The sequence below is a fragment of the Alligator mississippiensis genome, chromosome 12 (genome assembly GCF_030867095.1).
Source record: "Alligator mississippiensis isolate rAllMis1 chromosome 12, rAllMis1, whole genome shotgun sequence".
In the NCBI taxonomy this organism is placed as follows: domain Eukaryota; kingdom Metazoa; phylum Chordata; order Crocodylia; family Alligatoridae; genus Alligator; species Alligator mississippiensis.
In genome coordinates, this window is record NC_081835.1 from 31,856,563 (window position 1) to 31,871,330 (window position 14,768).

The 14,768-nt window shown below is 46.7% G+C and overlaps 1 protein-coding gene across 1 annotated transcript; it reads left to right on the plus strand.

Moving 5' to 3' along the window:
- Positions 1-884: 884 nt before the first annotated feature.
- LOC132244525 (uncharacterized) lies at positions 885-6,575 on the plus strand. Its single transcript, XM_059715919.1, has 2 exons — positions 885-4,317; positions 4,437-6,575. The coding sequence occupies exons 1-2, from the start codon at positions 1,176-1,178 to the stop codon at positions 4,529-4,531; spliced, it is 3,237 nt and encodes a 1,078-aa protein (XP_059571902.1). The 5' UTR covers positions 885-1,175; the 3' UTR covers positions 4,532-6,575.
- The last annotated feature ends 8,193 nt before the right edge of the window (positions 6,576-14,768 follow it).

Genomic DNA, 14,768 nt, shown 5'->3' on the forward strand with positions numbered 1-14,768 from the left:
TGTTTGGCAATCTCCAAACTCCCCGACTTCTCCTGATATAAGCCCGGGAGGAGGATGGAGAGTACAGTTAGAAGCAGACTCCGGGGTTAAGGGAAAATATCACAGGGAATCTGATTCTGGCCGTGGGAAGGGAAATGGGGTATTTCCCCTAAGAGAACAAGTGGTACCCGGGCCTCTCGAAGATGACGGTGAGCCAACCTACCGTCGAACCTTTGTGCACATTCCTTTTAATACCTCAGATTTGTATAATTGGAAGAACAATAACCCCAGCTTGAGAGAGAATCCTGAAAAGGTACAGAACCAGTTTAAAACGATTTTCAAAACCCATAACCCAACTTGGGCAGATGTTCAGTCTCTTCTAGATATCTTGTTGACACCAGAGGAAAAGAGAATGGTAGTGAACAAAGCTTGTGAGGACGTGGAAAAGGAAATTATTGCAGGGAACCTGCAAGGAAATAGAGACGATCATGTCCCCATCCAGGAGCCAGATTGGAAACCAGACCAAGATATGACCTCCATCTGTGCCTATCGAGAATATATCCTCCGAGGATTGAGATGCTGTGAAAAAAACCTCAAAATCTCAGTAAGGTGTATGAGATTCGACAGGAGGCTAATGAGACCCTGAGTGCTTTTTTGGAAAGAATTTACAATACTTTCAGACAATACACTCGTGAGGATCTGGAGGATGCATCGAACGCTCGCATGGTAAATATGATCTTTATGGCTCAGAGTGCACCAGACATTAGAAAGAAGTTGCAGAAGGCAGACGGAGCAACAGGTATGCCTATTTCCCAACTAGTAGACATTGCTTACCAAGTATTTACTAACCGAGAAAGTGTTCAGAAAAAGAAACAGGACAAGAAAGAGGAGAGAGAGAGATAAAAATGCAGGCAGCCCTAGTGGCAGCTGCAATCACGAGAAAACCTAGAGATGAGGGATCCTGGAGACAGCCGCAGAGACGGGGTCCATTAGAGAAAGATCAATGTGCCTTTTGCAAAGGAAAAGGACATTGGAAGCAGGAATGCCCTTATCGAAAAGTTGGGGAAGGTGAAAAGAAGAAAGAGGAGAGCAGTGGATTGTTCGCTTTTGGAAGGGATTCAGATTGAAGGGGACCGGAGGCCCGGGAGGGAAAGATAACCCAGATCCCAGTGTCCCCTGACGAGCCTCTGGTTAAAATGCAACTAGGGGACAGAGATGAATTGGTAGATTTTCTTGTAGATACAGGTGCTGCCCATTCTGTTTTAACTCAAAAACTGAAACCTTTAAGTAAAAAGATTGTGCCGGTGGTAGGGGTTACAGGGAAGGCAGTAACACAATCCTTCCTACAGCCAATGACCTGTAATATTGGGCAGGCCGAAGTTACCCATCAATTCTTGTACATGCCAAACTGCCCCGTTCCCCTTTTAGGGAGAGACCTCCTCTGTAAACTGCAAGCTACGTTGTCGTTCCAGGATGGGCAAATGTTTTTAACAGTGCCTCCTGAAAAGGGGTGGCATTTACAGGCTTGCCTTCTTGGCCTTCTCCAAGAGGAGAGTACACCGGATATTCCTCAACCCCTGCTCGATGCTGTTGTTCCATGGGTATGGGCAGGTCACCGACCTGGGAAGACTAAAAATGCTGACCCTGTGAAGATTCAACTTTTGCCAGGGGCCCAGCCTCCATGTGTGAAACAATATCCAATGCGGGTGGAAGCCAGGAAAGGACTGAAGCCGTTAGTTGAACGGTTCCTGGAGTATGGCCTTCTCCGTGAATGTACATCAGCTTTTAACACGCCCATCTTGCCTTTGAAGAAGCCTAAGAGTAATGAATATCGTTTCGTCCAAGACTTGAGAGCTGTAAATAAAGTGGTTGTGAGTATATACCCGGCCGTGCCTAATCCGTACACCTTGCTATCTGCTTTGAACCCAGATCATAATTGGTTTACGGTTATTGATTTAAAAGATGCTTTCTTCTGTATACCGGTAGAGAAGGGATCTCAGGAAATATTTGCATTTGAATGGGAAGACCCAGATACTAGCATTAAGACTCAGTTGTGCTGGACTGTTTTACCCCAAGGATTTAAAAACAGCCCAACCTTATTTGGCAATGCATTAAGCAAGGATTTACGCAGGCTAGAATTGCCACTGTCCTGTGCTCTTTTGCAATATGTAGATGACTTGCTTTTAACAGCCACCACTGAAGCAAGCTGCCTGGAAGGAACAATTTGCCTCCTTAATTTTCTGGGTCAACAAGGGTATCACATTTCCAGGAAAAAGATGCAGCCCATATCCCAGAAGGTCACATATTTGGGATTTGAATTACAGCCTGGTCAGAGAGCCCTGTTGCCTGAAAGAAAAGAAGCTATATGCCGGCTGGCACCCCCAATAACAAAGAAACAACTACGAGGATTTTTAGGTACAGTAGGTTTTTGCAGGATTTGGATTCCAAATTTTGGGGTTATTGCAAAACCTCTATATGAGGCAACACACGGAGATGAAAAGGTACTTGAATGGACTGAAGAGTGTGAGCAAGCATTCTGCCAGTTAAAGCAGGCTCTCATTGAAGCACCCGCCTTAGGACTACCGGACACGAGTAAGCCTTTTTCCCTTTTTGTGCATGACCGAGGTGGGGTAGCCGTGGGAGTCTTAACACAGAAATTGGGTAGCTGGCAACGACCAGTGGCATATTTTTCAAAAAAATTAGACTTTGTGTCATGTGGATGGCCTGCTTGTCTCCGGGCTGTTGCTGCTACCTGTCTGCTAATACAAGAAGCTGAAAAATTAACCCTAGGCCATGAAATGATTGTATATATTCCTCATGCAGTACTTACAGTCTTGAAACAGAAAGGAGGGAACTGGTTAACTCTGGGACGAATGGCTCGATATCAGGCCATCCTCCTAGATAAGCCTGAAATAAAATTAGCCATTTCTCGCAATGTAAATCCAGCAACACTGTTGCCATCTATGGGTGACACACCAGATCTTGTGCATGACTGTTTGCAAACATTGGAAACTGTTTATTCTTCAAGACCAAATTTGAGAGACAGACCTCTTGAAAAAGCTGACCTGGAGTTTTACACTGATGGCAGCTTGAGTATAGAGAATGGAATTCAAAAATCCGGATACGCTATCGTGACTGCACAGAATGTGATAGAAGCAGGACCTTTAAACCCATCTGTTTCAGCTCAAAAGGCTGAACTCATTGCTATGACTCGGGCTTTGCAATTGGCGGCCAACAAAACTGTCAATATTTATACTGACTCTAAATATGTTTTCCTTGTTTTACATGCTCACGGAGCACTATGGAAAGAGCGAGGTCTACTTGATTCAAAAGGAACAGGCATTAAACATAGCAAGCAGATAAAAGCCCTCCTTAAGGCAGTCTGGGAACCAAAAGAAGTAGCGATAATGCACTGCAAAGCTCATCAAAAGAAAAATGATGATTCATCCACAAAAGGTAATCGATTTGCTGACGCTACAGCAAAGAAAGCAGCTAAAAAACCTCAGACAGACTTGCTGCCCGAAGTAAGTAATCTGTTACCTCTCCTCCCAGACTTATACCAGCCTGTGACACCACAGTATGGGGAAAGAGACAAACAATTGATAAGAGAGTTTCAAGCAAAGAAGGGGGAGCACGGGTGGCTAGTAGCAAAGGATGGCCGCATTATCATCCCAGCTGCCTGGGTTTATGTGGTAGTGAAGAGAGCTCATCATGGCACCCACTATGGACCCAGGGCCCTGATAAGGTGGATCAGTCACTATGTAACTGGAGTGGGATTAAGAGAGGCTGCCAAGAAGGTATCAGAGACATGTGAGGTCTGCCAGAGAAATAACCCAAAAGGAGGGAGAAAAGAAACTTCAGGACATCAGAGAATAGGCAATGGGCCAGGAGAAGAATGGCAGGTGGATTTTACTGAGTTACCCCGGCAACAGGGGATGAGATATCTCCTTGTCTTTGTGGACACTTTCTCTAATTGGGTTGAGTGCTTCCCATGTCGGACTGCCCAAGCCCGAGAGGTGGTCAAGGCACTCCTACGAGAAATTATACCTCGCTTTGGACTTCCAAAAGGAATAGGGTCAGACAATGGCCCACATTTCATTGCACAAATTACTCAAAAGGTTTCTGAGTTCCTGGGAATCAGCTGGCATTTACACACCCCTTGGAGACCCCAGTCCAGTGGAAAAGTGGAACGTATGAATCAGACCTTAAAAAGACACCTTGCAAAGATTTGCCAAGAAGCTCGACTCAAATGGCCAGAGGCCCTACACTTGGCCCTGTTGCGAGTAAGGGTCGCACCACATTCTAAATTGGGATTAAGCCCATTTGAGATAATGTATGGTAAGCCTTACCCTCTGAGTCTGCCCATGGGTACTGAACAACAGTTACATGTTTTAGGAGAGGGAATGATTAGAGAATATGTATGGTCTTTGGTTTCTGTTTTGTCTTCCATTCATCAGCAGGTACGGGACGTGCTGCAGACACAGAACCAGTCTCCTACCCCGGAAAATCGATTATTACCTGGAAGTTACGCTCTTGTGAAAGATTGGAATGAGGAACCACTTCGAGCCAGATGGAAGGGCCCGTATAGAGTACTTTTAACGACCCCGACGGCAGCAAAGCTCGAAAGAATCAAGACTTGGATACATTCCAGTCGCCTAAAGCCGGTGGCTGAACCAGAACAAGAAGAAACTCCTGCAAACTCCGGGACCGGAGGCAGAGAACAGTGGAAGGTGGAGCCAATAAGGGACTTAAAATTCCTATTCAAAAGAAAGGAACTTTGAATAATTTGTCAATCTTTGATCAAGTTTTACAAGCCTTATTATGAAATTGTTCAAGGTTTTAGTGTGGGGCACCCTAATTTGTCCACTCCTACTTATAGGAGGGGAAAATCTTTTACCACAAGAATTTGACCCTCAGGAAAATGTCTGGATTTATCTGGCCCGGGAAATATTAAATAGAACAGACTTCTGCTTGGCAGGAGGGATCAATGCTCATCTGGTTTTTACCTCATGCTTAATTGCAGTACCTACCCCTTTGAAAATTTTACAGAATTATACTATGCTGAAAGATGTAAAAAAGGAAAATACATATCAGGATATATATAAGTGGGGGACTGTTGTAAAAGAGAAAAGCAGAGACATGTTTTCTGTATGGGTTCAGGCAACAGCTAATTTCTGAATGTTTCTTAATAATGAATTGTACCAGTAATTGCTTTAAATTGAACCAAGGTAGAAAAATCTTCTGTAATAAGACCAGTCAAATATCCTATGTATATACACATACCATCCTTCCTCGAGGATGGTTTCTGGCCTGCGGGAGAATGATATATTCATACCTTCCAGCAAATGCTACTGGGGGACCATGCACCATTGCCCGGGTAACTGCAGCTCTTCCAAGGAAGTCTGACCTAATGCACACTGAACAAACCCCTCTTGGTGGGAGGTTTAAACGAGCATACACTACTCTCACTGCTGATTGTGACGAGAATTATTCCCCTGGACTATTATCTAAGGCAGAATACATAGCATTAGCTGCATCTATGGTGGGGGTTCCGGGTCTTGCTGTAAGTAATAGCAGAAATCTTAATGCAGTAGCCTGTGTTTTAGCAAAAGCACTAAATGCTACATCTCGAGCGCTCTCAGCCTTGAATGCTGAACAAAAACAACTAAGGGACGCTGTCTTAGAGAATAGAGCCGCTATTGATTATCTCTTGTTACGACACAATCTGGGGTGTGAAACCTTAAAAGGAATGTGCTGCTTCAACCTCACTGATAATTCTGTGCTAATTGAAGACAAAATTGGTGCCTTACAATGATTGACACAGACATTGAAAGAAACATCTGGCTTAGACTTTTCCTGGTTAACTTCCTGGCTTTCCAATTTTGGATGGTTGAAGCAGTTGTTTTGTATGGTTATTCTGTTTTGCTTTATAGGGATTATGATCTGTTTCTGTATCCATTGTATACCGGTTTGTATCGCATCTATCTTCAGGCCTAAGGTAAATCAAATGATTTTGCAAAAAAAGAAAGCTGAGAATACTAGATTTGTGTTAAGTCAAATTGAATGGAGCAATCATAATTAATAATAATTATAAATGCTCCAGATGAGGGAAATGTAAGGTTTGACCTAGAAACTACTATGCAAAGCCTAAGCAAAAGTGAATGTTGTGTGTCGAATGCCCATCTGCAATGATAAGGGGCAGACAGTCTTAGATAGAGGAAGCTTGAAAACAAAAAAACAGAATCAGAGGTACTGGAGCAAAGAGCTCATTAAAATACTAAAAATCACACCCCGAGGCGGGGAAGATATATGCTAATGTACGTTAATGAGATACATAGCTAAAACACAGGTATAGAGACATGCTCAGTAAAGAACTCCTTGCGTCACTCCTTTATAACCAATTAGCAAACAAGGATGCTTATGAAGATTCAACCTCTGGTATATAAGGGGCTCAGTATTGAATGCGCTTGTGCTTGTCTTGGGAGATTATTCCGCTTGCACCTTTTATTGCTAGCAATAAATCATTTTTATACTTTCACCCCTGGTATCTTTATTGGCCTTTGCATACCGGGCACGAACCCAGACTTGGGCTGGGGCCTAACACCATCACTGAATTCCACTCAGTTTCCCACTCAGAGGTTACTAGAACTGTGCATGCTTCAGTCCTCTTAAGAAGATGGAACTGGGTCATGGCATGCATAATGAGGCTATGACATCATAAAGGGCAGAAGTCCAGGCCTTCTGGAATCCTCCAACCCTGTCTAGTCATACCTATATGAGGCAATCCATTACAGATAAAAGTCTGGGGTTCCACAATAGGTCTGGTACCTTCAGGCTCGAGAGCCCAAGCCTTAAAAGAGCCAGGACCGACAGCTTGGCCCTAGTGTTACACATGCTTATGAGCCACCCTTCTGGTCTCACCTACCACCTCTTGATTTTATTAAGTAAATAAATGACTTTGGCTCACCAAAGGCATTCAGGAACATCTGAAAGCTAAAAAGGAGGTGTATAACCAGTGGAAGGGAGAGGCTATCACCAAGGAGGATTATACCTCCATTGCTTGAAACGGAAGTGGGGCTGAAAGGAAGGCTAAGGCAGAGACAGAACTAGGACTAGTGACCAGGATTAAAGATAACAAGAAGTCCATTTTTAAATATATAGGGAGTAAAAAGAAGGCACTGGGTAACATGGGGCCCCTGCAGGACACGCTTGGCAATCTGGTGGTTTCATCAGATGATAAAGCTGACCTCTTTAACAAATTCTTTGCCTCCATTTTTCTGAGAAGGGACCGGGACATCCCCCCCACCACTGGGATTCTGGACAGACTTGGGGGAGGCAGTGCCAGGCCTAGGGTCAGAGAGAACCTAGTTAGGGAACTTCTGGTGAGGCTGGACATGTTTAAATCAGCAGGTCCAGATGATCTCCATGCCAGGGTGCTGAGGGAATTGGTGGGGGTCATTGTGGCTTTACGAGCACTCATGGTGCTCTGTCCAGGTGCCAGACGACTGGAAAAGGGCCAATGTGGTCCCCATTTTCAATAAAGGGAGGAGGGAGGACCCAGGAAATTATAGGCCTGTTAGTCTTACCTCGGTCCTGGGGAAGATCTTTGAGAAAATCATCCAGGTGCACATCTGCAAGGGACCAGCAGGGGAGATTATGCTCAGGGGCAACCAATATGGGTTCATTAGGGGCAGGTCCTGTCAGACCAACCTGGTTGCTTTTTACAACCAGGTCACATAATCCTTGGATGCAGGTGTCGCAGTGGACATAGTCTTTCTGGACTTTAGGAAGGCCTTCGACACTGTCTCTCACCCCATTCTCATTAAAAAATTAGATGACTGTGGCATTGATGCCTACACAGTCAGATGGCTCACAAATTGGCTAGAGGGCCACACCCAGAGAGTGGTGGTGGATGGGTCATTTTTGACCTGGAGGTATGTGGGCAGTGGAGTCCCCCAGGGTTTGGTCCTCTGGCCTGTACTGTTCAACATCTTTATCAGTGACTTGGACGAGGGGGTGAAAATCACCTTGTTCAGATTTGCAGATGACACTAAGACACTAAGATGTGGGGGGAGGTGGCCATGATAGAAGGGAGGGACAGGTTACAACTAGATCTGGACAGGTTACAGGGGTGGGCAGATGAGAATAAGATGGGATTCAATACTGACAGGTGCAAGGTACTGCACCTGGGGGGGAAGATCCAGAGAACTCCCTTCTCATCAGTGCAGAAGTAGAAAAGGATCTTGGAGTCATTATTGATGCCAAAATGAACATGGGCCGGCAGTGTGGGGATACAGTCAGGAAGGCCAACCGTACCTTGTCATGCATCCACAGATGCATCTTAAGCAGGTCCAAGGAGGTGATTCTCCCCCTCTATGCGACAATGGTAAGGCGTACAGTTGGAGTACTGCATCCAGTTCTGGGCACTGCACTAAAGGAGGGATGTGGAAAACATGGAGAGGGTCCAGAGGAGGGCCACTTGCATAATCGGGGGCAGCAGGGCAGGCCCTATGAGAAGAGGCTAAGGGACCTGAACCTTTTCAGCCTCCACAAGAGAAGGCTGAGAGGGGATCTAGTGGCCATTTACAAACTAGTCAGAGGGGACCAGCAGGCATTGGGGGAGTCCCTGTTCCCCCGAGCAGTACCAGGCGTGACTAGAAATAACGGTCACAAGCTGGCAGAGGGTAGATTCAGACTAGACATCAGGAGGCACTACTTCACTGTCAGGTTGGCTAGGATCTGGAACCAACTTCCAAGCAAAGTGGTGCTGGCTCCTACCCTGGGGGTCTTCAAGAGGAGGCTAGATGAGCACCTTGCTGGGGTCGTTTGACCCCAGTACTCTCCTGCCATGGCAGGGGGTTGGATTTGATGATCTGCTCAGGTCCCTTTTGACCCTACCTACCAGCTATGAAACTATGAAACTTCAGGAGGGATGTGGACAGCATTGAGAGGGTCCAGAGGAGGGCCACTCACATGGTCAGGGGGCAGCAGGGCAGGCCCTACGAAGAGAGGCTATGGGACCTGAACCTGTTCAGCATCCACAAGAGAAGACTGAGAGGGGATCTGGTGGCAAGCTATAAACTTACCAGGGGGGACCTGCGGGGAACGGGAGAGTCCCTGTTCCCCCGAGCACTACCAGGAGTAACTAGGAATAACAGCCACAAGTTGATGGACAGTAGGTTCAGGCTAGATATCAGGAAACACTACTTCACAGTCAGGGCAGCTAGGATCTGGAACCACCTTCCAAGGGAAGTGGTGCTCACTCCTACCCTGGGGGTCTTCAAAAGGAAGCTAGATAATCACCTAGCCGGGGTCATCTGACCCCAGCATTCTTCCCTGCCCATGGCAGGGGGTCGGACTTGATGATCTGCTCAAATCCCTTCCAACCCTACCAACTATGAAACTATAAGTAAACAGAAGGGTCCTCATTGTTATGGGGCTCTGTGTGTGGGTCTGGATTCCTTTTGTGGGGCTCCTGCCTCCCCTTCATCCTATCTACATGCCAACCAAGTATTTAAGGCCTCAGGGCCAATCTTAGATGAAAAAGGAAAAAAAAACATACCTGAGTACTTGATGCCAGGTCAGGACCACTGGTGTGTTCTCTGGGTCCTGATTTTGAGTTCCAGGGTTTTCAACTCAAAGCTGCCTTTCTGGCTTATGCTAATGCTCCCCTAAGTAAATAGCTCTCGGCACAAAAAGGAATTTTTGCCTTTGAATCAGGCTCAGTGATACCTCAGGCAACCTGCTGGCAATTCATTAACTCAGTCCTGCCAGGCATTTAACACTCCCCGCTGCCAAATCAATTAAAGAATAATAAATCAATTAAGGGATAATAAATCAATTGTAGCCCTGTTGGTTCATTGACTCACATGCTGGCCCTGCAGTCCCACTTCTCTGAGCACCCCTGCTTGGGCCCCATTAAAAAACTGCTAGTGCCTTTTTACTCATGTGGATCAGATCCTCTGTTGTCTCAGTTGCCATGGAAGAGTCACAACAGGCTGTCCATGGTCTTCGGCACAAGATGTCAAGTGCTCCTTTGAGCTCCTGGACATCAGGCTGTTTCCCTTATTGGTGTTGGAGGGATCACCTGAGCATTCAGTTCCTGGAGCATTCCCTGCTCTGCTCCTGTGCTGTGCTGCCTCCATGCTGTGCCATCTCTCCCTCCAGCTAGCACTGGACATCCGGTTATTCCAGATGCCCTGGTGTGCCTGCCTATGTGTAGCTAGCATGCACTTCTAAAGTGTGGCTGCTGCTGTGCCTGCTGCTCCTGCCACTCCACTGATGGTGTTCCTACAGGAATGTAGGGAACACCTCCAGGCCTTACTGGGCCATGCCACTTTTCCCTGGTGCTCAGGGATGATTCTCCAGGAGTCCCAGGCTCCCACATCATGTAGACACTTCCTGGGTCCCAAGCTCACACATCATGTTGACACTTACTGTGCAGTAGTCTATTGCATGGTTAATTGCTACCTGCAAATGCAAGTAGCAAATCAACCACACTGTAGTTACTGTGCACTAGCACAAGTATAGACACCAAAAGGGAGCAAATTTGCTCCTGCCAGCCCCACCACCAGGGGGCCAGCGTTGGGCTATCCCCAGGGTCATGGGACTTGGAGCTTTTTCAGCCCTAGGGTTGGGGCAGCTCTTTGCTTGCCCCAGCCTGCCCCTTAAAATACTGCAGTGACCCCAGGGCCCTGAGCCACCTGCAGCCAGCCTCCGGCTACCAGGTCCCACAGCCATGGCCCTGTGCTGGCCTTAGTAATTTGCCCAGACCCCAGCACTGTCCCCCGGCATAGCCCCACTTCTTGCTTGCCTGTCCTGTGCTGGGCCTCTGGTGCTGCAGGCGCTTGCCCAGGCCCACCAACACCCGGACTTTCACATGCAGCCCCTGAGGGCAACCAAGGAAGCCACTCTGGCATTATCCCAATGGCACACACCACCTCCTGGGGGCAAAAATGGTCCCAGGAGAAAATGATAGACTTTGTAGTAGGGCTGTGTGAACTTTGACCAGTTGTTTCATTCTGATGCTGTTTCAATTCATTTCCAGATTGAAACAGCAAAATTGAAATGAAATGAAGGCTTTGAAACAGTCTCAAAATGAGAGCAGTTGAAATGTTTCAAAACATTTCAAGTTCTGAAGCTGAAGCTGGGCTTGCCTGGAGGGAAACAGAAAGTAAGGAGAGGGAGGGGGAAAGGGGAGGGGGAAGGACTGCTCTGATATTGACTGTGTAGCTGCACATCCTTCCCTGAGGTTCCTTCCAATCCCAGTGCTTCGGGGGAGGGATGGAAAAACAGCATAAAAGGCAGCATTGTTTGAACTGCCATGCTCTCTGTCTTGGTGTCAGAGGGGGGAAGGACTGCTCTGATATTGACCATGTAGCAGGCCAGTGATCCCAGTGCTCTGTGGGAGGGATGGAAAAACAACATAAAAAGCAGCATTGATTGAACTGAGCTGCTTTCTGCCTTGGGGTCAGTTACTCAGCAATGCTAGGCAACAAAGGCTACCATTCATTTTCTATTTGCTAGCCTAGCAAGTGGGATTCAGTAATACCTTTTGCTTTAGTTTCTATAGCCTTTTATTTTATTATAATATTAATTGATTGATTCCTTTCAATTTACACCTCCCCCAAAAGCCTCTTTTTCTTTAGTCTGTTTTACTTCTTTTCAAATCTGTGCTTTCTCTCACTGTGTGCATTCCATTTACTGTGAAGGGGAGCACAGCATAATTATATTGTATATTATAACATAGAATTTATATAGGAAAACACACACATACAGTTATATATTTTATTATATAAATAATATAAAAATACATACATAAAAATACATACAAACATACATACATTACATAAATACACATGCATACAATTATCTTATCTACATATATTACATAAATCAGATAGATAACATCACAGAAGAAGAGACATTTTCCAGCACACCAAGGCAAAGACAAGACACTATGAAACACACCATGAAGCATGCTGGAAAAGCAGCTGGCAAGCCTTCAGGCAGGGGTGGAAGAGGGGGTAGAGGGAGAGCTGAATGAAACAACTGGTCAAAGTTCACACAGCCCTACTACAAGTCCATCATTTCCTCCTGGGACCATTTTTGCCCCCAGGAGGTGGTGTGTGCCATTGGGATAATGCCAGAGTGGCTTCCTTGGTTGCCCTCAGGGGCTGCATGTGAAAGTCCGGGTGTTGGTGGGCCTGGGCAAGTGCCTGCAGCACCAGAGGCCCAGCACAGGACAGGCAAGCAAGCAGTGGGGCTATGCCGGGGGACAGTGCTGGGGCTACAACAAGAAGGCATGAGGCTTCCATTAGTTCTACAGGCAGCAAGGAGAGGGGAGCAGTGCCAGTGCCACTCCCTGTGCCTGAGTCTGCATCCCCTCCAAGAGCACCAGCCATAACACCCCCCCCACCACCATGACAACAAGAAGCAGCACCAGCATGATAGTCTCTGCCACCCTCATTTCAATTCCCATGCTGAGCCTTTCAGTGCCAGAGGAAGCGCTGGAATGGGATCTGGATCTGAGTGCTACAGCAAGGGAAATTTTGGGGAAGGAGGGGGAATCATCTGAGTTTGTGCTTCACATCCTTCAAGTTTCCCCTAGAGCCAGGTCTCCTTTTGCAGAGGGCACTTCAGAGGAGCCTGAGGTGGAGGGTGAAGAGGCAAGTAGCTCAGATGAGTCTGCTCCTCCTGTTGCTGTGCCTCTGCCTACTAAGAAGGGGGAAATTACAGCATCCACACATGCACCCGCATTCCAGAAGTGAGTGGGTACTGTGGTCTGGGATCATTTTGAGCTGGTAGATGATCCCACATATGCTATCTGCCTGCATTGCCAAGCCAAAACCAGTCGGGGAAGGAAACAAAAGACATGAGCACCATGGGGGTGCTGATGCATCTCCACAGGCACCACCCCCTTGCCCTTGCTCCTCCTCAGACTGGCACCAGTGGGAGTATGCCCAAATGGAAGTCCCCCTCTCACTACAAAGCCCCCATCCCCCCAAAGCAGAGGCAGGCCACCCTGGAACAGTGGGGGAAATGCAGAGAGAAATGGGGCCGTGTTGCAAGGGTGAGCAAGATCACCCAGACCATTGGGGAGATGCTTGCTGTCAATGGCCAGCCCTTCTCCTTAGTTGAGTGCCCAGAGTGTAGGCGGCTCATAGTGCTCATGGTCCCATCATACTAAGTGCCTGCAAGCACCACCTTCAGCAGGATGGTTGTGCCCTCCCTGCATGAGACATGAAGGGAGTACTTGAGGGAAGATCTATGCAAGGCAGATCTGCAGGTGGCCTTACATTTCACCTCAGACATCTGGAGCAGCCGGGGTGGAGATCATGCAATATGTCTCCTTCACAGGGCACTGGTGCGACCAGTCAGGCTGTTGGTGGGCTCTCTTTCAAGTCAAGGTGATGGTTGAGTCCCACACAGCAAAGACGATCATGGTGGCCATGAACCACAGGGATCCAGGAGTGGCTCTTCGGGCAAAACCAGCTCACCCGTGAGTTCATGGTCACCGACAATGGGGCCAATATGATCAAGGCATCTGTGATGCCAACTTTGTTGCCATCCGCTGTGTGACACACAAGTTCTACCTCATTCTCAGGGATGCATGGCGGGGGAGGGGGAGGGGACAGGTCTGCTGGTGATGATGGCAGCACCACCAACAAGTAGGACTGTGTGAAGCTTCTCTGGCTGTTTCATTTTGACACTGTTTCAACTCATTTTGAGCTTGAAACAGCAAAATTGAAATGAAATGAGGGCAGTTGAAACGTTTTGAAAGTTTTGAACCATTTTGAGTTTCAAAGCTGAAGCTGAAGCTGAGCTTGTCTGCAGGGAAACAGAAAGTAAGGATAGGGAGGGGGAAGAGGGGGAAAGGGGGTGGAGAAGGACTGCTCTCATATTGACTGTGTAGCTGCCTAATGATGGTCATTCTTCCCTGAGGTTCCTTCCAATCCCAGTGCTCTGGGGGAGGGATGGAAAAACAGCATAAAATGCAGCATTGTTTGAACTGCCATGCTCTCTGTCTTGGTGTCAGTTATTGAGCTCTGTGTTCCAAGCAGCTCAACAGCATCAGACAACGAAGGCTATTAGCACTGATGTTCTGAAGGATTTCTTACTTGCTAGCCTAGGCTAGCCTAACAAGAGGGATTTTAGAATACCTTTTTGGCTTTTTATTTCTTCCACATGCTTTTAATTTGATTATTATATTCATTGATTTATTCTGTTCAATTTTATAATTATATTGGATAGGATTGCTATAGAATTGAATTTATATAGGAAGGCAAATACATTTATATTTTATTTCTATACATTTATACCTTGCAGCATACATACATTGTAGAATTTATATAGGAAGAAAGATACATTTATATTTTTATATACATTTCTACTTTACACCACACACACACCTTATTGAATTCATAAAGGAGGAAAGACATATAATTCATTCATTAAGATTTGTTTTTATACATTTCCACTTTACGCCACACACACTCACATTATTGAATGCATATAGGGGAAAGACACATTCTTCATACCATGAAGCATGGTGGAAAGGCAGGTGGTGGCAAGCCTTCAAAGAGGGCCGGAAGAGGGGGTAAGTCCCCCCTCAACTGAAAGACAGTCTCTTTCCTCCAGCTAGAATGGATGAGGTATGCACAAGCAGCAAGGAGAAGGGAGTAGTGCCAGTGCCACTGCCTGTGCCTGAGACTGCATCCCCTCCAGAAGCACCAGCCATAACCACCCCCAGCCACCACCACCATGACAACAACAAGCAGCAGCACCAG